This window comes from Aptenodytes patagonicus, chromosome 17 (genome assembly GCF_965638725.1).
Source record: "Aptenodytes patagonicus chromosome 17, bAptPat1.pri.cur, whole genome shotgun sequence".
NCBI classification, from domain to species: domain Eukaryota; kingdom Metazoa; phylum Chordata; class Aves; order Sphenisciformes; family Spheniscidae; genus Aptenodytes; species Aptenodytes patagonicus.
Window position 1 is genome coordinate 9,916,122 of NC_134965.1, and position 23,379 is coordinate 9,939,500.

General features: G+C 43.7%; 3 protein-coding genes across 5 annotated transcripts in view; 2 read left to right on the forward strand and 1 right to left on the reverse strand.

Moving 5' to 3' along the window:
* CLTC (clathrin heavy chain) overlaps positions 1–1,694 on the forward strand; it is a 35,212-nt gene extending 33,518 nt beyond the window's left edge. For both annotated transcript variants that reach the window (XM_076354341.1, XM_076354342.1), the window contains one exon: positions 282–1,694. In XM_076354341.1, coding sequence (XP_076210456.1) covers positions 282–406 — 125 coding nt within the window. In that variant the 3' untranslated portion in view covers positions 407–1,694. The remainder of the gene's footprint in view (positions 1–281) is intronic.
* Positions 1,695–3,048: 1,354 nt separating this feature from the next.
* On the reverse strand, positions 3,049–4,368 carry PTRH2 (peptidyl-tRNA hydrolase 2). The gene is made up of 2 exons (XM_076354346.1): positions 4,324–4,368; positions 3,049–3,692 (listed from the first exon to the last, which is right to left on the reverse strand). Exon 2 carries the CDS (start codon positions 3,671–3,673, stop codon positions 3,155–3,157), a length of 519 nt encoding a protein of 172 aa, XP_076210461.1. The 5' UTR covers positions 3,674–3,692; positions 4,324–4,368; the 3' UTR covers positions 3,049–3,154.
* Positions 4,369–4,526: 158 nt separating this feature from the next.
* VMP1 (vacuole membrane protein 1) overlaps positions 4,527–23,379 on the forward strand; it is a 69,229-nt gene continuing 50,376 nt past the window's right edge. Inside the window, exons 1-6 of one of the 2 annotated variants that reach the window (XM_076354571.1) lie at positions 4,527–4,578; positions 9,034–9,165; positions 13,492–13,593; positions 15,917–16,052; positions 18,461–18,551; positions 20,783–20,893. In XM_076354571.1, the coding sequence (XP_076210686.1) occupies positions 13,518–13,593; positions 15,917–16,052; positions 18,461–18,551; positions 20,783–20,893 (414 nt within the window). In that variant the 5' untranslated portion in view covers positions 4,527–4,578; positions 9,034–9,165; positions 13,492–13,517. Of the gene's footprint in view, positions 4,579–5,202; positions 5,395–9,033; positions 9,166–13,491; positions 13,594–15,916; positions 16,053–18,460; positions 18,552–20,782; positions 20,894–23,379 lie in introns of those variants that run through there. The other variant, XM_076354573.1, reaches the window with a different exon arrangement.

Genomic DNA, 23,379 nt, shown 5'->3' on the forward strand with positions numbered 1-23,379 from the left:
TCCCTTCTCTTGCCTCATCAGATTTCGAAGAACTAACTACTTGCCCCAGACTTCAAGAATCTCTCAGTGTCCACGTACTTCGTAGTGTAGTATTTTTAGCCATATACTCTGTCATCCTGAGGTTTTGTGGGGAAATACCCATTCTGGCTGCTGAGGACCCTAAACCAGGTCAATAGGGACTTACTGCTAAACATGCAAATGTCTACAGGGAAGCTGCAGGAATTCTGCTGCCTGAACTCTCAGTAGCGAGGAATAAAGATGAAACTGTTCTTGTCTTCCAGGTCAGCCACAGCTAATGTTGACAGCAGGACCCAGTGTCGCAGTTCCTCCACAAGCACCTTTTGGCTATGGCTACACTGCACCTCCATATGGGCAACCGCAGCCGGGCTTTGGGTACAGCATGTAAGAAGCAGCACAAGTCAGTTTGGAGCTAGCATATTTTCTTACTGAAACTCCACCGTCCCTCCCCGCTTTAACTCATAACAGGGAAAAGCAAGAGTTCTGCCTCGTGTTCTTGTAACCTTTATTTCATGAAGGACTGTTTTTTCTAGCGCAAACTATTTGAATCACTTATGTTAAATCTTTTTCACATTCCATGTCATTTAGACTTTACAAGGGGAATAGTTTAAACAACTTTGTTCAAGTGGGCTTTTGCAGGACTGCTTATTACCATTAAGTCTATTGTGAAAATTCTGATTTGCACTCTATAGTGTTAAACTCTAATATTGAATCTTAAGTTCATTGTATGTGAGCAGCTTACAGTATGTACTGTCTATTCTAAATGCATTTAAGTCTCACTGTATATTCGGAGAAAGCTAAAGCGAAGATACTTGTATTTGACCTTGCAAGACTGCTGACAGGAGACAACACTAATCAGCATATCCTTCCCTGGTTGGATTGCATAGCTCTAAAAGAATTTAAAATGCGTACAGACAACCTTGCCTGACTTAAAATGAGTAAAAGTTTTTTGGGTTTTTTTTTTTCCTCCTTAACCTATGCAGGTTTTTCCAGTTATGCATATAGAAAATGCTAGTGTCTTTTTGCTCACTCCATATGTAACAGATGACCTTATGTTGTGCTGTATCCTGTGCTTTTGTGGGACATTCCATTCAGGAACAGAGCACCATGATTCCAATCTGTGTATTTACTAACCCTGCCCTGAGGTTTGTGTATGTTGGATATTGTGGTGTTTTAGATCACTGTTTTGAGTGTACAGAAGAGAGAATTCAAGCATATTGCTGTTCAGTTTTGTTTGTGCAATTTGAAATTACTCAATTTAAAAATAAATTACTGGACTGTGGACATGCTGCATAGTGGTAGCTTCACTTTACTGTCTTCAAAAAGGACCTTCGAACTCAAACCAAGTATTACAGTGCTAGTAGCATGGGGCATGCAAGTGCGTACGTTCAAGGGTATGAGGGGCCATCAGGAAAGCAGCAGTGGAGACCATTAGTGGTGTCTTGCACTGAGAGGGCAATACAAGAAAATATGTAATGCTTTTTCTATAGAAAGATCATGCCAGAGAACAAAATAGCACTTTTCAATAGTTGGCTGCATTGTGGTCAACTACAGCATATTTGACCAGACGATATCGTAGGATTGTAGTAGGGCGTGTCAGTTAAATTGAGATCATGTTCTAGGTATGTAAGTTGCCTTAAATATATTTAGCTTCAAATAAAATTGACTTAAATGTTTCTCTATGAATACTGTCATATTTGAGTGTAACGAGTATTACAGCACTGGCCACGTTTGACAGCTGTAGAAGCTTCCCTCTCTTAACCAGGAGCCGTCCTCGGGGTCAGGTTCCAGCTCCGAGGCTGAATCCCCTTCCTGCTTGCTCCTGTGAACTCCACGGTTACACTGTGTGACCCTGTCAGCTGAGCACGGCAGCTGTTCCATGTGTAATGGTGTGTCTCGGCATCTGGGGGGCCTTAACCTGCCACAGGCTGGAAGTGGCTATAGGTCTTTGTTCAAGAGCGTGGTGGAGCAGATGTCTGCAGCGAGAGCGTCAGTCTTTGAGAAGCATTACGCCTGAATAAGAGGTGCAGTATAAAAACTTCTCCATTCTCTGTGTTTATTGCACTTGCTTAACGCTTGCATTTCAACCCCTCTGACGTTCTCTCTGGGTCTGTAAATTTGACTGATGGAGACAAATCCTTCTGTTCCCTCTTTTACAACGTATTTCATAGGTACTCAACTGGAAGACATGGCTGAGAGGCTGTACAAGAAATGCGCTCAACAGCACATTCTCACAGAACAGCTTTGTTGTAAAACTGACTCAGAAACTCCACCTGGTTAGAAGTGCAGGGAACTTGCCTTTTACAGTGCGAGAGCTACGATGGAGCTCCACAGGTAGAATTTACACGAGCCGTGATCAGCACGATCTGAACTCTGTCCAGTAACTTCTGTAACCGAGACCTGTTAATCCCAAGTAGAACGGGACTTGGGTTGTCATACAGGGACTAACTTGTTTATAGGTAGGGTAACTCCCTACACCCTGGCTAAACGGGGAACGCTGACCCGCTCGCAGATTCCTGCAAGCGCGGTAGCTACACAGACACCTCCAGAAAGGAGCATGGCTCACGGCTTCTCCCTACAACTGTTTACTGGCTCTTAAGGTCTGGGCTGCAAAGCCTGTTTAACTCGATTGGTCTCATGCCAGTTACAAGCTATTGCATCAGGTACTCCATTAGAAACTGTTTGTGCAAGATGCTGGCTACAGCTGCCCCCAGCTGTATGGGGCAATTTTAACCGCTCCAGCAGCTAATCTTTTCTGAATTAAAGAATGCGTCTCTTCAAAAAACCCTCCTGTAAGGCAGAGAGGGGGAAACCTGTCATTTTTAGCACATGGGACAAATTCACTTAAACCTTTATTCAACCAAGTGCAAAATAATCAATTGCACAAGTCTTAAATACGCTGGGTTCCCTCTTATGGGGAGGAAAATTCTGCCAGCTCCACTTTCCTCAACTCCATTGAGCCTGGCCTTTTCTTTCCCACTTTAGAACAATACAGAAACTAGAGAAACTCATGATTTGCAAATTTAAATCTCTTACTAAACCTGGTTATTTTATTCATACTGAGAGAACATACAGAAAAATCCAAAAACTTGGACTTTATCCCTTCAGTACTGATCAGATTTCTTTGGTCCCCGGTTTAGAAGAGTTTTAGGTGACCAGAAACTTTATCTACTACATCAGCTGGTCCCGGCCCGATACCCAGGACCGTCTGGGAGCCTGGAGCTATCTGAGTACGACCCGCGTCCTGTATTAAGCTCACAGTCAGACCGAGGTGTTTAGCATCAGCCAGGAGTTGGAGCAGAGTCTCTTCATCGGGAGCTTTGAGGACCACTTTAGGTTGTCCGCAGTACTCCCACTGCTTCAGCAGTTCGGGATTTCTTCTCTGAACTTGCTTGTAGGCAGAAACAGCAGCGTGGGAACACTGTGCTGCTACTTTGCCCTTTCCCATCTTCAAATCGTTGCGGACAATCAGCACCATCTTGAACTCCCCGGACTCCCCCATGACGTTGGCTTCGCTCCCCAGGTTGTTCGCAGGCGCGGTCGCTCCGGCTTTGGGCTGCCTTAAAAGCCTCCCCCGAATGCCCCATCCCAGGCACACTCCGCACGCGACTCCAGCGACGACGCTGAGGAACCCGGGTTTAGAGAGATAATCCATGACGGATTTTGGGGACTGGCTGTGGAAGGGGGGGGAAAGACAGAATTTACCCGGGTGTTTTTCGCACCTGGTTATTTAGAGATGACACTTGTTAAAAAAAAAAGAATCGTCCCGTCTTCGTGCGTTGGGAAAGGCGGGTCAGAGACCCCTTCCTCGGCGCGTGGGCTCCCGCCTTCCCCGTGGCAGCTTTCTAACCCCAAACACGTCACCGGTGACGGTGCACAACCTACGGGCGGCGGGCTTCAACCCGGGAAGCGGAACGAAGAAAAAAACCGCAAGTTATGTGAAAGTGGCGCCTGAAAATGGTGGGAGAAACGGTAAAATGGTGGGGTTTGTTTTTTTAAAGTCAATACCCAAAATTCACTCGAGGGCTGCCTCCCGGGCGGGAGCCAGGGCCGGAGCAGAGCCGCCTCCAGCTCCGCCGAGGGCCGCGGCAGCTCAGGCGGCCGCGGCACCGCCAGGCCCCGGTGGAAGCGACTGCCCCGAGCGGGCCGGCATCGGGTAAATCTAAAGGCGGCGGAAGAAGGAGGCGATAAGCCGAGGGCGAAACGGACCGCCCCGGGGCACCGCCGGGGCGGGGAGGCCCGTGTCCCCGCGGCCCTCAGGGAGGCACCGGCGGCCGTGAGGGGCCCCCCCGCCCCCCCGCTTACCTGCCACGCGCCCGCCAGGCCGCCGCCGCCCCGCCGTCGCCCGGAGGTGACGCCACCAGCGCGTGTCGGCGAGGGGCGGGACGAGGGCCGGCCGCTGCCCGAGGGAGGGAGGGAGGGAGGGAGGGAGGGAGGGGCGGGCAGGGAGTGCGGCGCGCGGGAAGTGACGCGCGCCGGCGGGCGGGAAGGGGCGGACTTGGCCCCGCCCCCACTTCCGGGTTGGCCCGGGCCCAGCGGCAGCCGCCGGCGCGGAGCGTGGTGAGTGTGAGGCGCCGGGCCGGGCCCGGGGCCGGTCGGGGGCTCGGCGGCTCGGCTGGGCTCGGCTCGGCTCGGCTGCTGCAGGGGCTTACCCGGCGGGCGGGGGTCTGCGCCGCCGCCGCCGCCCCCTCAGCGGCACCCGCCCCGCCGCCCCCATCCCGCCCCCTCAGCGCCGAGTTCGGGGCCCCTCCCCTCACGGCCGCCCCGGTCCGGGGTCGCTCGTCGCCCGGCTCCCCCCCCTCCCCCAGCCCCCCCCCGTCTCCATGGTGACAGCGCGCGGCCGGACCGGGCTGCGCTGGTGGCGGGGCAGCGAGGCGGGGGGTCCGGCCCCGGGGCGGCGAGGGGCGGGCGGGCGGGGGGGGGGGGGGAGCTCTCAGGGGGTCGGGAGAGCCGCCGGCGGGCGGGGTCGGCGGCGTCCCGGGGCACCGTGACCCAGCGACGGCCCACGCGGCGTTGTGCAAATCTGGGGCCGGGAGGGGTGGCGGGAGAGGCCCGGCCCGGCCCGGCCCGGCCCGGCCGGGAGAGCTGGCGGGGTTGGGGGAGCTGCGTGTGGGGTGACCGGGAGGAGACGGCAGGCTGAGCGTTGCAAGGGTGAAGGAGGCCGGGAGGGGCAAGAGCCGTCCCCGAGCCGCTGGAAGCGCGGGAGGAAGCTCGTCGCCGTCGTCCAGGGCGATGGCTGTGCTGCTGCTAATTCATCCCCCGTCCCACCGGAGACCTGCTCTGCTCGGGACGCTTCACGTCACGCTGGACAAAACCCCGGCAGCTGTATGATAGAGCCGCCCCGCTTTGGCCCAAGGGACGATGCCTGATGACACAGTGAGAAAGTCATCCTTCTAGCTGCGAAGAGTCGGGCACCCGTGGTCTTTGTCTGCTCCTTCAGTAGAAACATGTTGTGCCTTCCTAGCTGGGCTGCTGACTGCATCCTCTGCATCACGCCAGCCGTCCTTGTTCCTAGAGAGTGAGACTCGTCTTACAGACTTGGGTGGTTAGGCCCAAATCCGCGAGGACTCTTAACGCCTCACCTCCGTTGGCTGAAGTTAAGCACTTAGATGTGTTTGCCTGGTTTTTAGTTCTCTGGCCAATGTCATCTAGTGATTACAGGAGGTAGTCAAGGAGCAAGATTCCTGTTTTGTTCCAGTTTTGCCTCTTAGATGTTTGGCGAGTCATGTAGGTGACCTGAGGGAAGGGGTAATAAGCTTGATAGTGGCTGTTTACCTGTAAAGTGCCGTGAATCCAGGTTATCCACTCTGAACTGCGCGTACGACGTTTCTTCAGGGTTCTCTCCTGCCCTTGTCTTCTCTGCTGTGTGCTTACCAACAAGTGGGTATCCTGGTTTAGTTAATGTTAATAATATGGGTTGACCGCTCTGAGGTGGAGAGAGTGTGATATTACTCTTTTATGCCTTGGAGCATATGAATTTTGTTTGAGCAGTGGCTTTGGGTACTGTTTTACTGTTAGGGCTTCTGCTTTTCTAAGGCTGTTTCACCCCAGTTCCTGCCAGATAGGTCGATTCTAGGTTCTCGTGCTTTATGCCATCTTAACCTTATGATAGCATATAGAAGCTCTTCTTAATGCGTTAATTTACCTATTGAAGTGGGCTTCGCTATGTCAGTCCCCCTTCTTTCAATCCATTACTTCTGCAGCATGGGATGGGCTTTTCTTTATTCCTTATTGGTCATAAGTGATAGTGGTAATGATTGCTTCATCCCGTGTTTTCAGATGAGAGTTTTAAAAAACACATTTCCAGTTGTGTAATGGGAGGTGAGCACTACTTATTAATTTGAGCTAAGCTTCTTGTCCTACTTAGCAGCTGAAATCAATGGTACTTGTAATTTCCGTGGGAAAGGATAGGAGGAGACTGAGTAGCTTTTAAGTGGGTAGTAGCAATGAGGAAGGCGAGCATACTGGAAGCAAGCCTCTTAGCTGGAACGTCTGCGCTATTTCCACCTTAAAGCTTTTTTTCCTGTGGTTGTCTTTGAATATCTTTTGAATGTCATAACTGTTTCTGACTACATCTCCTTAGAATGTTCTGTGTAATTAGTGCATATTTTGAAATATCCTCTTATTTCTTAACAAGCTTTGGTTTTAAAACAAGAAAACTATTGCTCCTGATGTGTAGTAAGAGTAGGCCAGTTTTTCCAGTATAATGGTGATGAGGAACATTATTATCTGAAGGTTAGAACTTTAACTCCTCTTACTTACGGAGAAGTGTGAGTTGGATGGACTTTGCCCCTCCATGAGAACAAAGAGCATGGCCTTGAAGCTGTTGCAACACTAAGCTTTTTGTATTCCTGTAGCAGGTTGGAACCGTAGTCATGGGGCAGCGCCTTGCTGGTTTTGGTGCGGCACTGACCGGGTGGACCCAGGAGACAGTAAGATGTTATTAGCGAGGCAGGCAGTTGTTTGGTGTATTTCAAACTCATTAAAAGAATATTTTTCTCTCTTACAAGGGTCAGAATTAGCCTCTGTGATTCACCCTGTACGGGCAGTGTATTCTCATTGCATGGCCTGAATTGGTTCCAGTTAGAGACTGTTAACGTCGATGAAAAGCAGAAGTCGTCATCTCAGGAGCATGTTTAAGCTACTGTTTTCTATGGGGTTTGCTCGGTTCTGTTCATTCCCTTTCATCTCTGCTGTACCTCCTCGTAGAGAAGAAGCACTCTGGATATAGCGGCTGGGGCAGGTTCAAGCATCTTCTTGCGGGGAAGCTGTCTCCCAGCACTTACAAGATAGGATGAAGGCTAAGTTCCTACCAAATCTGCACTCTCCACCAGCTGCTGGAGGAGTCAGAGGTGGCGATTCTTAAGGCTGCGTTTATACTCTTATTTTTCTAGCTCTTCGTTCTTTCCTAGTCAAATTTTAGCAGGCCTTTTTTGTGCAGGATGCGTTACCATCTTGTGACAATTCCTGTGACCTTTCTTTCCCCTGTGCCTTTTGGAAGCATAGGGAGGCTGGCAGCGGAGAGCTTGCCTGCCACCTTCTGAAGGCAGAATGCAGCCTGAGGGCTGTGAGACAAACATCTTGGCAGGTAGTATGTGCGTGGATTTCGGTCTAGCCCTCTGGAACTGAGGATTTGAAAGATACTGTGTCTGTTCAGTCACCTGAATATTAAGTTACGGTCTTTTTTCCAATGCTGTGTTGCCCCTCTCTCCAAAGCCTTTCTGCTCGTATCACTCTTTCCGAGTCATCCGTTTTGCTGAAAGGGCTGCTTGGGCATACGTGACGTCCCCTCCCCAAGAGGTACGTTATTGTGGCACTGATCAGTGCTGTGGTAGTACTTGTCACCGAATCCCTGTTTGAGAGAGGGCATGAAGTACGGTGTATTAAAATGCTGTCTTGTTCAACATCTGGATATAGTTGAGCTGGGCGCTTGGGAAACCGAAGTTAGCATAGCAGCGCAGCAGTAACACTAAGGAGGTCTCCTGCGATCTCCTCAGGTCACCCTCTCGGCAGCGTATTTCACCCTCTCTCATAACCTTGAAGCGGTTTTCTCAGCAGCTGGTTGAGCATCGTCCCAGTCGGCAGAGGAGCAGCCTCATTCTGTAAGCTGCGATCTGCACCCCAGGCTTGCTGCCTCCTGCCAGCGTAAGGAGCGCAGGACTGATCTGTGAGCTGCATTGTAGCACGAGACGCTACACTGATAATGTTCACATTCCCAGTTATTTCAGTTTCCTTTCTTTTATTTAAATCTGGTTGGGGTTTTTTTTTTTGAAGTTTCAGCAGGAAATCACTGTAAAGACCCGAACAACCTGGATTTTGTCTTTCCTGCCATCTTCCATGCCTTTTCATCTATATATTGTATAATGACTCTACTGTATTATTATAGCACCCGATTCTACTGCTGGATCTACACAGACAACCATCGATATTCATGTTGCACCTGAAAAAATCCACCAGGGCAAACAGTTGTGGCCTTAACGGCAGGGACAGAACTTTTAGTAACCTCAAAAGAAAACGCGCAGCATCCCTGAAATTCGTGTTACAACAATATTAAATCATTCTTTCCTGAAAGATATCCCAAAGTCTTTTTGGAAAAGTGGAAATTTTAACTCTAAATTGCAAGATTACTTTTTTGAAACGGTATTTGGCTAGGAATTGGAAAATAGGTCTGGTGTACAGAGGCATAACCCACAAAATGGAAACCTGTGGTCTTTAACTGAATTACTTTTCCTTTGAGGGATTAAACTATTTTAGTTAGAAAAACATTTTTAGTATGGGAATAAATGCACTCGTCAAAGTAACCCATTATAGCTAAATCTATGGAGACTTTGAACGTCTTTCAGATATGTCCTAATTTATTTTAATTGAATGCTTCCCATGAGTGTTAAAGGACTGGAAAAAATCAAGCAGTTACTTTTTCTATTTTCTGTCGTCTTTAGGAAAGTTATTAACCTTCAAGTTAGGGACCCTGTCAATTTTGTATCACGTGATGAACAGTATTGTCGTACTCTGTAGGGGCAGAAGGTGTGGAAGAGCAGTCGCTTTGGTCTTGAATGTCTACAGAGCTGAGGACGTAGTTGTCTGTTCCACTGGCTTCAAATACGGAAGAAGTAGTGAAGAGCGACATAGTTGTGCGGAGCTGAAGGGGTACGTAATGTTTCACTTCAAGACTGATCTCATCGTTTACCTAAACGTGCTCATGTGCCAGGCAGTCTTTGACTTTTGAGCGAAAGTGCTCTCCAAACTGTTACTTTGCCAAGAAACTGTTAACTTATTCCCTGTGTAAATTGTTGCCTATGTAAAGCATTTGATGACTGAAACAAAACCGTATTACAGATGTGTGATGCTGTCTGTTTTAGTGCAATTACTTATCCACCTGTGAAAGTCTGTTTTTTAATCTTTTGTTCTCTTTATTGTAATTGAAGAACAGTGATGTAGATGAAGGAATGGCTATCAGAAAAGTTGAGGAGAAGGAAGGAGCAGGATACCGGCGGGATTGGAGCATGTGGGTTAAAATGCAAGAGATGACAAAAGACTGAAAATGGTGTGTTGCTAAGGTGGCTGGGAGAAAACATCAGCAAAACAGTCTAAGCTATAAATCTAGTTCTAGCAGCTGTGTGACAAGTAACTTCGATGGAGACGAGAGTCAGGGTTCCAGGGTCTCTTTAAGTAAGAAGTGGTAAGAATTAGTGATTCAAATAACGTCTGGGAAAGCAGTGAGATCATTAAAATAGTTTAACAGCTTCCTTGTTGTTCCAGCACATTGGAAAGGAGTCCTCAAAAAATCCTTAGTACAGAACTTCAGTCCTCATTCTGCTCCTCCAAGTGAGCGTGCAAGCACCCAACTGTCTTGCCTTAAACTGTTTCCTTTTACGTAAGCGCACCCAACTCTTGGGTGCTTCAGCAGCCTCCCCAGAGCTTCAGAAAGAAGAGACTTTTGTCCTTTTCTCTGATTACGGAGTGCAGAGATTGCGGTGCCTAATTTTGTTATGTTCTCATGCTCTAATAGCTTGTGATGCTTTGTCTCACTTATGCTGTGAAGTGCCAGTCACAGTTACCATAAGCCCTTTTTGTTGACCAATTTACATTTTGACTAGCAATAATTGCCTTTTTATACTTAATGTTATGGATTGCACTAAAGCTGAATAGCGTATTGTGGGCTATTTGTTCAGCCCTACAAAGAAGTTCTTGTGTGAGCACAGCTCTAACAGATGATCTAAGCGGCTCTGATACAAAAACTGTTCGAAGTTGTTTTTCTCACTCTTTTAAATAGTTTATTTTTATGTTTGCTGGTAACTGCTCAATGTATTAGGCAAATTTATTTTTAGATATGGACTCTGTGTCTTTTTCAGCATTCATAAGAAGTGAAGTTCTGTTTAGCAGATGGGATTTAATTTCCTGTGGTGAGCTATCATGGATTTGGTGTAGACTTGAGAATGTGGACTCAGTTAATGAAGGCTAACTTCATTTTGGGTCAGTCTCCCGCTCCGATTAATCTCCATGGGGAAACATTAGTGCAGGACTAGTGATTCTAACAGGCGTCAAACAGAGCAACAGATCAGAGAGCTGGGCTTTCTAGATGCGTATCCTGCAGTTCCTTATGCTAAGATGCTTTAAGTATAATTAGACTTTGGTAAACCAAGGAGTTTTTTCTGAAACCGGTAAGGGTTTGGTTTCTGAATTGCAGCCCGCTCGGACTTGCCATGTGATAGGTACCAAATCTCCTAGTCAACTGTATTCTTAAATACAAGTTTTCAGAGCTTTTCTGCAGAATTGTTGAACTTTAAGACCTTAACAAGTATTCGCCCCACAGAAGTGTGCAAGGGGATTATTTATCTGCTTTGCTGTAAACGTTGACTTGTGTACTTGAGGTAGCATTATGCAAAGCTAATCCCAGATTAGTGCCTTTCCAAGCAGGCAGGGTAAAACTGGCTCTGTTAGTTGAGCTTGTGAAAGCTGTAATATGTACGTAACAATGCATCTGAGGTCCCTAGAGATTGATGATTTTTATGCACCAGTAAGATGTTTGATGGATTGCAGTGGAATTCAGTTCATGGGAGTGTTGTGCACAGCCTAGATTTTAGCATCAAACATGGAGAGCAGTTTGTATTACAGTAAATTAACGTTCTTGAAATGTAATTAAGCTGAGCAGAGACCAAACCAATTGAGACTTCAATTTTGAAGGCTGGATTTGCACAAGGAGAAAAGACGAATTTCAAAATGAGGAACATGTGGCTTCCACTTAAGTTTTCTTGTTTTGTTTTAATGTTTGTTATATTTAAGCCAACAAAATGTGACTGAAGTTCCCTAAACCAGAACGTTTTTTTTTTTAGCGTGGCTGTGTGCAGAACGGCTCTGATGGCTTTTGCTTCCTAAGCAGCTTTCTGTGAACACCAGGCTTTCTAACTGTGGATGCCCAATTTAAATATTCCCCTCTGCAATTTGAGCTTTGTGTGTGTAAATGTGTGTGTAACACGTGTGTGTGTGTGATATACATATGTATGTGTGTACGTAAGCTTATATTGTATATGTATATAAATACATATTTATATATATAAAAAATAAGAGCACCATGAGCAAGCGCAGTCAGTGGAAACAAAACACCTCACCATCTACAGGGACCTACTGTCCTAATGAAATTAGGAGATGGCTAAACATTTGATCCTTGTATCACCGTAGCAACTGGCCAGTTATCCTCAGTTAAGTACTGGTGTAACTCCCCTGACTTCCAGAGTGTCAGGCTGCTATAAAACTGATCTGAGGAGAGAAGGAGGTTCACGTTTCTCTGGTGTTCGACTGGCAGTTCAGAGCAAACCTTTGATTGCAAGTGACTGCAGAATGATGCTGTAGAGCTCTTACTGCAGCAGGTCAGTCCTCTGCTGTCCTTGGCTGACTATGGAGCCCTTCAGCATTTTTCAGGAGCAAGCTTTTGCAAGGCTGTTTTATTAATTTTCTTGGTGGTTTGGGTATTCTTGGGGCCCAAGTTTCAATGAATAAAAACTGTAGCATGCAAGAGATGACATTCTGTTAGCTTGTTTAATTAGACAGGTTTCTGTTTCTGCGCATTTTGTTTCAGGAAGGACGTGTTGGAGGAAGGACTCCTTCCCGAGACCTGGATGCTTTTGACTATTGGGGTTTAAGTAAAACCCCTTTAATAATCACATTCTAGCTAGCAATTGTATCTGTATCACAAGTAATGCACAAGGCTTGTACCAGTTTAGAAGAACATCTGTCTAAAACTGACTTGTGAAACCCTGGAAATATTAAACAAATACAGTATCTGAAATCTTTTAACATTTTATTAAAAAAATTGACAAAATTATTGCAGTCTGAATCAAAGGGGCGATCTCACTCCTCTTTACCAACCTGAGTTGCTGCTTGGCTCTTAAGCCTAACATAAATCAAAGGGGAAGTATTTTTTTCTGCAAAACTTTAATTTCCTCCACTAGACAGTTTTATATAACCTGTCATTATAATATAGCACTACTTTTCTTTCCAACAAAAGCAGCATATCAAAAACTGTAAATCATGTTTGCTTACAGGGAGAAATATAATGCAAATAAGATGCTTTAGATTTGTGGGACTCTTTTTCCAAAATAAAATTCCAGAAACTGTTTTAAGATTCAAGAGAGGATTTTTAAAGCAGGGAGTCTGACTGGCTACTTTCTTTGTGTTTGATTGCGTAAGAATTGTCAGCTTTTCAGTTTGTTGCATTTTGTTGTTGTTGTTTTTTTTAAGGAAAAAAATAAAAGAAGCTCTTGCAACATTCTGATTTATGCTGACTTCCAGTTATTGCACTATTTACTCTCCTGGATAAGGAAAACCACAGCTGTTCTTTTGTACTTTCTAAGGCTGATCTCACTGGAGAGAGGCTAAACTAGCAGACAGAATGTACACTTTTCAAAAAAGCTTTCCATCAGAGAGCTCTTTTCCATTGAAGAGTTTACCTTGTCTGGTTACAGATATCAGACTGTGCAAAAGATAAGATGCAGTTCTGTATCTTAGTTACCATACTGAGGGCTATTTTTTCAGGCTGTGAGGTTTTTGAGGTCTGCTTGCATACTAACTACCTGGAAGCTTAGTGCCAGAATAGATGCTCTCTAATATGAGAATCAAATATTAGGCACCTCTCTCAGGATTGAACTGAGGTTTGTATGAAGCTCTGCTGCTTCTGCAGCCCAAACAGTGGGCTGATTAGTAGAAGGGATTGTTAAACAAGCTTTTTGTTCAGCTGTTAGAAGTGAGGGAGTTTTGTCATTTAAGTGAAAAATTTAAATTTATGTAGGTGGAAATGTTTTAATCTTTGTCATTGTGGGAATTGAATCACTTTCTCCTTTTTAATGGTGTAATGCAGGATAACTGTGAGTTGGACTTGAAGAATTGCTGGATGTTTGCCTGTATCCTTTGACTATGGAGTAAATCGAGTCTTCCTAACCAGAAATGGAGACATTATGCTTTTTGTTCTGCTGTTAGATCCCCATACGTGACTGATCTATGAAATGGCAGAGAATGGAACAGATTGTGACCAGAGACGCATAGGAATGATCAAAGAACAGCACAATGGAAACTTTACAGGTAGGTGGAAAATGACTTAATGTTCTCAGCGGGTCAGCTTGGTGTGTAAAATGGCCATGGCCAGCACAATAGTCAAAAGGGATTTATGTTGGTGCACTTTATGCCCAGATAATGCAAAGGGCCTCAATGCCTGAATCAATCTTGGAAACTTCAGTCATCTCTAAATCTGAAGTCTAGAGGATTTATGTATCGTAAAGCCACAGAATAGTTTTATGCTGTGTATTTCCATTCAGTTCTCTCTTTTACTCTTTTCTCCCTCCAAAGTTCTTATTCTGTAGTTCATATGCATGTGAGCCCTGTAAAGCTGCCTTGGGTACCAACAGGGGCTGCAACAGGACTGAGCTAAAAAACTAAACTGTATTGGCAAATACGTGGCTGTAGAAGTCAGGCTACACAGCCACACCCTTTGGCATGGAAAAGTTAGTATTTGGTAATAAAAATCTGTTTTACTCTGGGAGAAATCCAGTTATTAGTCTCCCAATTTCTGCTGACATTTAGCTTCACTATAATTTATCAGTTTCAATGATAAATTACTAACAAAACAGTTAACTACTTCATTTCCTGCCTTGCCTCTGTTTTTCCTACTGGTATGTCTGAAGTAGGCTTGGGTTAATGTTTAGGACTCATGAAAAATAACCTGAGAACGTTTCATGAAGAGCCTTGTGTCACTGAATTACCTGTGCTGTCTAGTATAGCATAGAAATGATAATCACTTTAGTTTGTTTCCTGTCAGCTTTGAATGCGCCAGTTCCATATTTAATTAAGTTTTGTAACCAAGTGATTTCTCAAGTTGTATGCAGTCTTACACCATTGTCTTTTATGACCTTTACTAAAACCAAAGTCATAAAAAACAAGGTTGAAGCATTTTTATTAGACACATTAAGTGAAAAAATAGAGAATAGAAATTCTTGACGCAATGCATGTGGCAAGATTTTAAAATGGAACAGTATGTGTGTATGTATGAAACAAATCAAAGCCTTTTACTTAAAGGCTTGAATCATTCTGTAACTCTGAGGGAATGTGGATGTTATTCAATATTTGCCGTCACAGGATTTCTGTTAGTTCATCTAAAGCAACTGATGCTTACAGCTAAAGAATACAAAATCAAATGGATTATGTGACTAATGAGGTATGCAACTTCTGTGTAAATATTAGCATCTGATAAGGCAGCATGTTTCAATTACTGGAATAAGACTGAAATAATACATCTTGAGTTACAATATGCTGGGGATTCAGATTAGATTAATATTTTAAATGCAACAGCTTTTTACACATGTGAAATTTATGAATATCATCGCAGTGCTTTAAATGTATACAAAACAGAATGCATATGTTTTGACTTTGTATAGTAAGTGATGTTTAAACAAGTTTGGTGTCTGGATACAAGAGTTATTTTTGTTTATTTTTCCATCATTTTGTGATATTATTTTTTTCTCTTATTTCAGAATTAATTTTCTTTAAAAGTTTAAAAATTATTACCGCTCATTAGCTTGACGACCTTTGAACAAGCCATTCTCATCCAAAAAATAGCTAGGGTTTTTGTTAACCTTGACTCTATCGTAAGCGCAAAATAACACATTTATTAGAAGAACCTTTCTTCTATACTTGTATGGTAGTGTACCGTGACTGGTGTTACGGTAGTGTTGAGCTCTGCATCATAACCAAATGACTGCAGTTAAAAGCAACCAGATGTATAGCATCAGTCCAGCGAAGGACTGCAGTATAAAAGCAGGTCCTTCTCATGGGAGCACCTCCTGTCTGCTGGGCTCATTTTGGAGAAGCCAAACAGCGTGGCAAGGCTTACCATAGCCTGAGGATCCTGACTGGGAGGGTAGGTGCTATTATCCAGTTACACGGTGGCTGAAGTGTGTAAAGAGCACAAGTAATTCAGTCAGGTTCGATTGGAGAAGTCTGAGAGGAGCTTTGGAAGGGACCCAAATTCACAAGTTCGAAGTGAAATGTGGTCTCTGTAGTGGGCGACAGTCGCGTTTGACCTAATGTATTAGCTGGTTTGTAACTAGTAGTGCAGTACCTTGCATAAAGGCTAATAGATATGCCAGACTTTTTGCACCCTGGGCCAATTAGATTCTTGAATGGTTGTCAGCTACCTGGAAGAAAAAAAGCCACCTTATTTCCTTTGCTGGAGGTCACCTGATTTCTGATGCCCTTAGAGCAAATGCTTTGTGATGAGTGGAAAAGATGACTGGGAGCCCACGTTAGCTTCCTAACAAAGCCCAAAAAAAAAAGTCAGTGTATTTCTGGGTGGGATGGAATCTGAACTGCCAGCCTGTGCTTTTACATTTCTGTTGCTTTTCATTTGCAGATTCCTCTTTGTTGAGTGAACGGAAGCGAAGGGACCGAGAAGAGAGGTTGAATATTGTACTGTGGAGACAACCGCTTGTTACCTTGCAGTATTTTTTCCTGGAAACTCTAATAAACTTGAAGGAATGGACCATAAAGTAAAGATCATTTCTTTAACTTCTACTAAGCATTCTGGGGAAACCTATGCTTTGATTCAGTAGGTCATTCTGACATCTCGCTTTCCCTGATGATTCACAACTTTTAAATTCTTCTTTCAGAAAACCTATTTATTTTTGTACCTTAAAGGTGGTTACTAGAACATACCACACTTGTAGCTGTGTACTCAGACCTTCTACCTAAATTACATAAGTGTAAATACAGTAAGGTGTCAACGGAAGAAAATTGCAAACTTCCTTTCTGAAGAGTTGAATATTCCAATTTGAAGGAGTGGGACAGTGTTTTGGGATCCTTAAGGAAGAGATATTGTACTTATGACTGCAGTGTTAAGTACTGATCTATTCATGTATGTGTTAGTATCGCTGAATGATCTTCAAATAGCTCAGCTAGGGCAGGGCTCAGCTACGTGGAACTTGCAGTGATGTTCATGACGCTGCGAAGAGGACTTTGCTTGTAAGCTACGTGGTCCCTTTCACAGCAGGAAGTGATTTGTTAAAGCACTTTCCCTAGGCGTTATTTACACACTGGATAAAATGGGCTTTTATTCCAGTTAGAAAATTTGTGAGTGGCAGTCTTAACATTCCCTACTAATGCTGAAACGCATACCTATTTCTTAACGCACTAGGCTTGAGAGGGTTTAGAGTGCCAAAAGGCAAACATGAGTAAAATTGGCAACTGAAAAAGCCAAGAGTAGCAGCCATCCTAGTGCTTGTGTTGGTAACTGCAATCTCTTGTGTTTGGGATTGAGTTTACAATCATTTTCCCAGTCAGAAGATAGGATCTAATATCACCTCGGGTGATTCTAGCTGTTGGACTACACCTTTGCAGAGTGAGCTGAGATTGGTGGTAATGGGCTGTGTTCATTGACCCTTCTGGGCTAGGTTCGAGGTGCTGACACGTAAGATCCATTGAGAGAAACTTCTGTTTTCCATTTTGATCTTCTGAAATGACTTGTATGAAAAATACCAGGTTTATATAGTGTAGTCTTAATCCCCTTTTACACTCCATCCCACCCCACCCCAAAAAAAATCTAACCCCGAAACCTACTTATTTTACTATGTGCATTCTTTCAGCTGTCATTGGGAATTGTTTCTTTGAGAACTGTTTTATCGGGTCTTACGTTAGCCGTTTCTGACAACCTCCAGGCATTTATGTAAACCCGGCAGAAATTCCATTTGAGGTCTTATTTTAAGCTGACTATTACCTGGCTTCCTAGACATCAAATTCTGTTACAGATAGCACTTGCATCCTCTGTTGTGCAGCATATCTATGTTGTCTAGCACTAGCATGACAGTGTCTTCGCAGAAAACAACACTATTATAAGCTATTGAGACCTCAGGTTGACTCTTAGTGATATCCTGTGTTCCACTTGAGTAAATTGTGATGTAAATGATGACAATCACTTGAAAATCCAATTCTCATACTAATATAAGCAGCACAAATTATTTTAAAATTAAAGGAAAGTTAGAGTGACTTTTTTCAGCTTGCTTAATATGAAACATTTGTGACTGTTTTCCTGTGTTACACATCTCATATTTCTGTCTTTTTCTGTCTGCCTAAACAGATAAGTTACGTTCATAGTTCGCTATTTCATGTCTGAGATTTTTAAGTGATGCTAGCACTTGCTTTTTTATATCATTAAGTGACAATATAATAGTGTTTCTGAGAGAATAATAAATGTATTTGCTAATCTACTGTGTGTGGCCACATAAACATGAAGTAGAATGTGTACGTAAAACTAAACAGCCTCAAAATGATTGGGTATCAAATTACATAGGAAAACACTTTTCTCCCCTTACTCTAGTGGCTTCCTAAGGCTTCATAATTAGCTAAAATGTATTTATTAAACTTTGAGCTGTTACAAGCGATACTAATTTCAGGGGATCGGGGGAACCAAAATAGTGCAAAGGTTCGTTCCTCTTACTGTCACTTACGTGGTTCTACCCACCAGCACACAGTTTGAAATCAGCACTTCTGTATTACACCCACAGCTCGTCCCTTGCCCAGGGCCAGTGCAGTGCCTGCTTTGCACTTTGCTTACCCATGGATGTTGTTGATGGCCCTGTGTTTGAGACTGCCTTGGCTGCAGAAGCTGAGTATTTGTTTTCAGATTGTGTTTGTTTTCAGACAGCTACTTTGTTTTTCTTTATTTAAAAAAAAATATGCATGGCTGAACTTTGAACTCGCTTGACAGTGGAGAATTTTCCATAAAGAATAAAGGCTCCCCAGATATTTTCTTGGGAGGCTTATGCTTTTATAATAGCAAACTTTTCAGCTGCCATTGTCCCCACTGACTACATCCACGCATACCCAGTCTACAGGGATAACTAAGTTACTTTGAAATGCATGCTAAATTATGAAAAACCCTAATTGCCGTTTGTCTTTTAAGATTGTGGCATCGGCGAAGTATCTTGGTGTCTTTTTTACTGACGCTTGCAGTGCTTACAGCTACGTATTACATTGAAGGAACACATCAACAGGTATGAGGTTTTCAAGTTACTTTCCTTAGTGACTAACGCTTCCTGCCCCTGTGGTAAAGTAGATGTACTGGGAATTGAATGGGGTCTTCATGAAATTGTAATGTATCTTTTGAACTCCTGCTCACTGAGGATATTTGTTTCTTACGTCATGACTCCTCTCTGTTGTGTGTGGATGAGGCGCATTTTAGAGGTGCGGAACGCTCAGCTGTATCGTTTGATCTCTTCTGTTGCATCTGTAGGTGTTCCACTTCTCATCCGTTCCTGAATAAGCACACCTCCGATGCTGCAGCACTCCTTCACATCTGCTGCTAACAGGCTTTTAATAGTGGTGTGAGCTCTTGAGATACAAAGTTAAACTGAGTCATGGTAGAACTTCCTGGTTCCCGAGAAATGTTTCTTCTGCTATGGAAGGGTCTCCTGACCCCTGTCCCATGCTAGAATAGGCATTTATCTAGACATAAAATGGTTTCATGATTCAAATGTGGTTCGGCGATGCTTCTTATACCCCCGTTGTTTTAAAATGGTTGTTTTAAAAACTTTTTTGTGCTTTGGAGTACATGAAGACTGCTGCTTTTGCATCACTTGAAGCATAGGCCATTGCTTAACCATAAGGTGATGGTGTTGTCTACACCTTTCCCCTCCCCATTTCTCCTTGAGTTTCAGATTTTCCCTGAGGGCAGACAGCCCTTTTAAACCCTGCAGAGCGTTTCCTTGTGCAGCTGAATCATCTTACTGCTCTGACTCTGAAATCAGCCGGTTCCCAGTTTCAGAGAACTTGCTTACATCCATACTGCTGTGGTGTGTCACTGGCTGCCTGAGGGACATGCAGGTCTGGAACAGGAGTCCTGGCTTCCCAGGACGGGTCTTGAAATGCAGTGAAATGAGTTGCTTCAGCTCATCGCATTCTCGCTCACTCAATCCCACGCTTGAGACCTAAGCACTTACACGCAGGGCAAGTTGGTAGATGGTAAATCGGTGGCCCGTTCCTGATGGACAAATACCTGCTTCATTAAAAGCTGCCCTGGTCGGTGGCCTTGTCAGCATGAGTGAAGGCCGGAGCGTGATACACTCAAGATTTGCCACTAGATGGCTCTTGGAAACTGGTGTTGAGGCGCGTGGCCCCTGAGCTGGCTGGTGGGCCTCCGCTGCGCCGAGGCTTGGCAGAGCAGTGCTGCTCAAGGTTTCCTTGAGCCTGCTGGGAACAAACCTGTGCCTCTGGGACTGGCGAGGGGAGTGTGACCTGCAGGGTCCAGCCGGTGCTTGGACCTCTCCATCCTGGGGGGGGTCTCAGTCACGTGTGCCAGCAGGTATCTGTCCATCCCCCTTCCTCCAGAGCTCCTTCCCTAAAATCCGCGTCCTGCTAGCCCCTCTCCCTATCTCTGTGTACCATCTACGTATACTTGAATATGCGCCACTTTTTCTCAAAAGCATACTCAAAATAGCAAAGTATACTTGCGGTTTTCATTTGCTGTTTTCAGGACTTTTTTGCACCCTGGCAGGTTGAAGCCTGGTTAAGACTGGTAAACTTCACCCTGGTGCTGTTGGTTCATGGATGGTATAAAATGGCACCTCTTCTTGGGGCTGTGGTACAGACGAGTTGATGGCCTGGCTCATCCTCTTAGCATTGCTCTTGGGGCAGTGAGAGGGACATGCTGCTTCCCGTTTCTCCAGTGTACCCAGCTGGACTTTTTATGTCCAGAATTTGCTGTGACTTTCCCATATCTCCTCATTTACGCGTGCAACACACAACCAACATTTTAATCTTTTCTTAAAAGTAACAAACCTGGTTACTCACTGGTCCAAGATAAAACGTTCAACAGAGTAACTGAGAGTGCAGCTAATTCTATTCCTTTATTTAATCTGTTCAGGCAATTCCCTGAGCTGTCTGCTCGCTGCTTGAGCTCCAGTAGACACTGTCTAGGCCTTGCTGCTCACTGCTCACACATAGTATGCCTGTTCTGGATTTCAACCCCCTACTATTTTTCACCTATCTCCTTGGAAACTTGCTGATTCTAAGGCGTGTGGGCATTTCTTTTGGAAGTGTGCCGTTTTCTGTACATGTCTGGGCTGTAATTGTAATAAATTGCAAATAGAAGTATCTAGGATTCTATTTCAGTTGTTGTAATCCACATAACTACCTGCATTAGTTTGTAGCTTTAACTTTCTCCCCTATAAGATATCACCATTCTTGGTTTGTTTTTTTTTTCTCTTTTGTGACTTTTCTTTTTCAGTATGTGCGGTATATGGAGAAAAAGTTCCTCTGGTGTGCCTACTGGGTAGGATTAGGCATTCTGTCCTCCGTTGGACTTGGAACAGGTCTCCACACCTTTCTGCTCTATTTGGTAAGGATATTTCCATACCGTGTTCTTTCTGAATCGAGTATTTTAATTGTTGCATATTTTAAAATACGTGAATAAAGAATATTCCGTAAGTCCTAAACGTTAAGTACTTCTGAAGGAAAAGAAATACTTAGTGTAATGATTCTGGGCTCTAGTGAATGCTATTCATATTCTGTACTGTATAACCTTGTTTTGTAGTTTGTATGCTGTGTGTTTCTTGAACTGTAGATATTAGCCTGCTGTTAATCCTCACTTTGAAACAATGAGTCAAAATCTGCAAGCTCTAGCCTCTAATTTCCTAATTTAAATGCAACATTTTCTAGTGTGTGCAGCTCAAATGTTTCCATTTAAGATTTTTCAGCATACTCTTTTTTTTAGTAGCCTAAAACGATCATTTTTCTAGCTGAAACTGCTGAAATAGGCAGCTGTTTTAAAGTTCAGTCTGTATTAATTTTGCTTTGAAAATAATAGCAAGAAAAATGTTTGTCTACAAAGATAAAATAATACCTGTTCTGAAAATTTGTATGATGTTGTTTATCTCAACTTAGCTAGGAAAGTTAGGGAAATGTTTGGGTGTGTTTTGCTTTTGGCCATTGGATTAGTTCCTTGTTTATGAAACCACTGTCCTGGATTTAAGAAAAGGATTCATGGCCACAAAATAATTAAAACCAGTTTATGCAACAAATGTCATCTTGTATTTGGAACAATTACAGATGTTTACTTTCAGAACTGCTTTAATCATTAACAATAACACAGAAAACACTACGAGAAACAAGCAACTCGTGCTTTTCCACGCAGCAGAGCAATCTGTTAGATCGAATGGCATCTGTATGGGCTGCATTTGCAGTAGTCTTAGACTTACCCTTGGTGTAGCTTCTCTCCTAAAGACTGTGGAGGCAGAAAGCACGGGAGAAAGGAAGCTATTGCTAAACAGAAACACGTTTATGCATGCACAGCCTTCTAGACAAAAATACTGCTGTCAGTCTAAATGATTGGAAATGGAAATGCAGTAAAGCTGATGAACACAGCGTCTAAACATTTTCATGTAACACTGGATAGTGCTTGGACAGCAGTGAATTGACAGCGTACAGATCTTTCTGACTTACAGAGACGATGCTGTTAATAGCTTAGGGACAGTAAGACACATGGGCTGGACAGAGGGAGAATCAATGAAAATCATCAGTCCCGAAGCGAGGTGCTCTGCCTCGCGGGAGAGGCAAACCAGCATCAAGTGATGCACGAGGTGGAGTCAAGCTCACAAACTCGGCTCCCTTTGGGTTCTCTGCCAGCCTACGGTGGGAGTGAAAATGCAGCGGGATGGGATCACCAGCTATTCAGCAGGACAGAGAGAGGAAGGGAGAGGAAAGCAGTTCCAGGTTTGCTGCAGAAATCAGTTAGTCATGATTTAAATCAGCAAGCAGGAAACAGTTTAAATGATAGATTTTAATCTTGTTCTGCTTTTTATATAGTTTCTTAGGCTATCAACCAGTGAGAGTCAACTTAAGATTTCCTCTAACCAAACATTTCACGTATTTAGACATTTTCTTTGAAGCAGTTTGGAGAGCTTATCGTACAGTTCCTATTCTTAATTTCTACACATGTTGTGTCAGAAATCTAGTAAATAAGAAATGTTAGAAAGACCATTTCTAAACTGTATTTGAAAGTGGGTAGTGTTTCTTTGCTGTACATTGGTCTGACACAGGGTAGCAAGAGCGCTGTCATTTTATACCCTAGGCCGCTCCAAGATGATTTTGTCACATAAAGAAGTAAGTCTTCATAAGACAGCACCACTTTTTTTCTAAAAGAAGGTGGAATGAATTGACCTTTCTTTTACTCTGTATTTAAAAATCCAGATGTTGAAATAGTTCTAAATTACTTTAATACAAATTTTATAACCTATCACTTAAGTTTTCCTGTGGGGTACGCGAACCTAGTGGATATATTTAGGCCATGACCTGAGCTGACATTAAAGTGACGTATATACAAAATATAACTTCTCTATTGGCTTATCAGTATAACTTACGGTGGGTGTATAGGAGGTGAACAGCCTTCCAAAGATTACAGAGAGGTGCATCACCTAGGAAAAGGAATTTAGTTTAATATTGTTAGTGAAGGTATTTATTGCAAGCTTAACGAAGGTATTTATTTGGAATGTAAGAGGCAAGGTTTCACATAACTTTGTTAGGAGGGGAAAAAACAGAAAAATAGATTGCACTGAATAATTAGAAGGTGGTTGTAGAATAAAATGTAATAACACTGCACCATCAACATCTGATGTGTAATATACAGGAGAAATACTTGTTTGCTTTAAATATATAACGCAGATAAGCATGTTTCTATTACATTGACGGACTTCCACAAAGGCAGTGAGTGGAGGAAGAGAGAGAAGCAAGGACTAACTTTCTTCTTTTCTTGCTGTGCAAGATTTAGTGATTAGCATGGACTGTGAATTCAGGACAATTACACTTCCTGGGCAACTGAACGCTCGT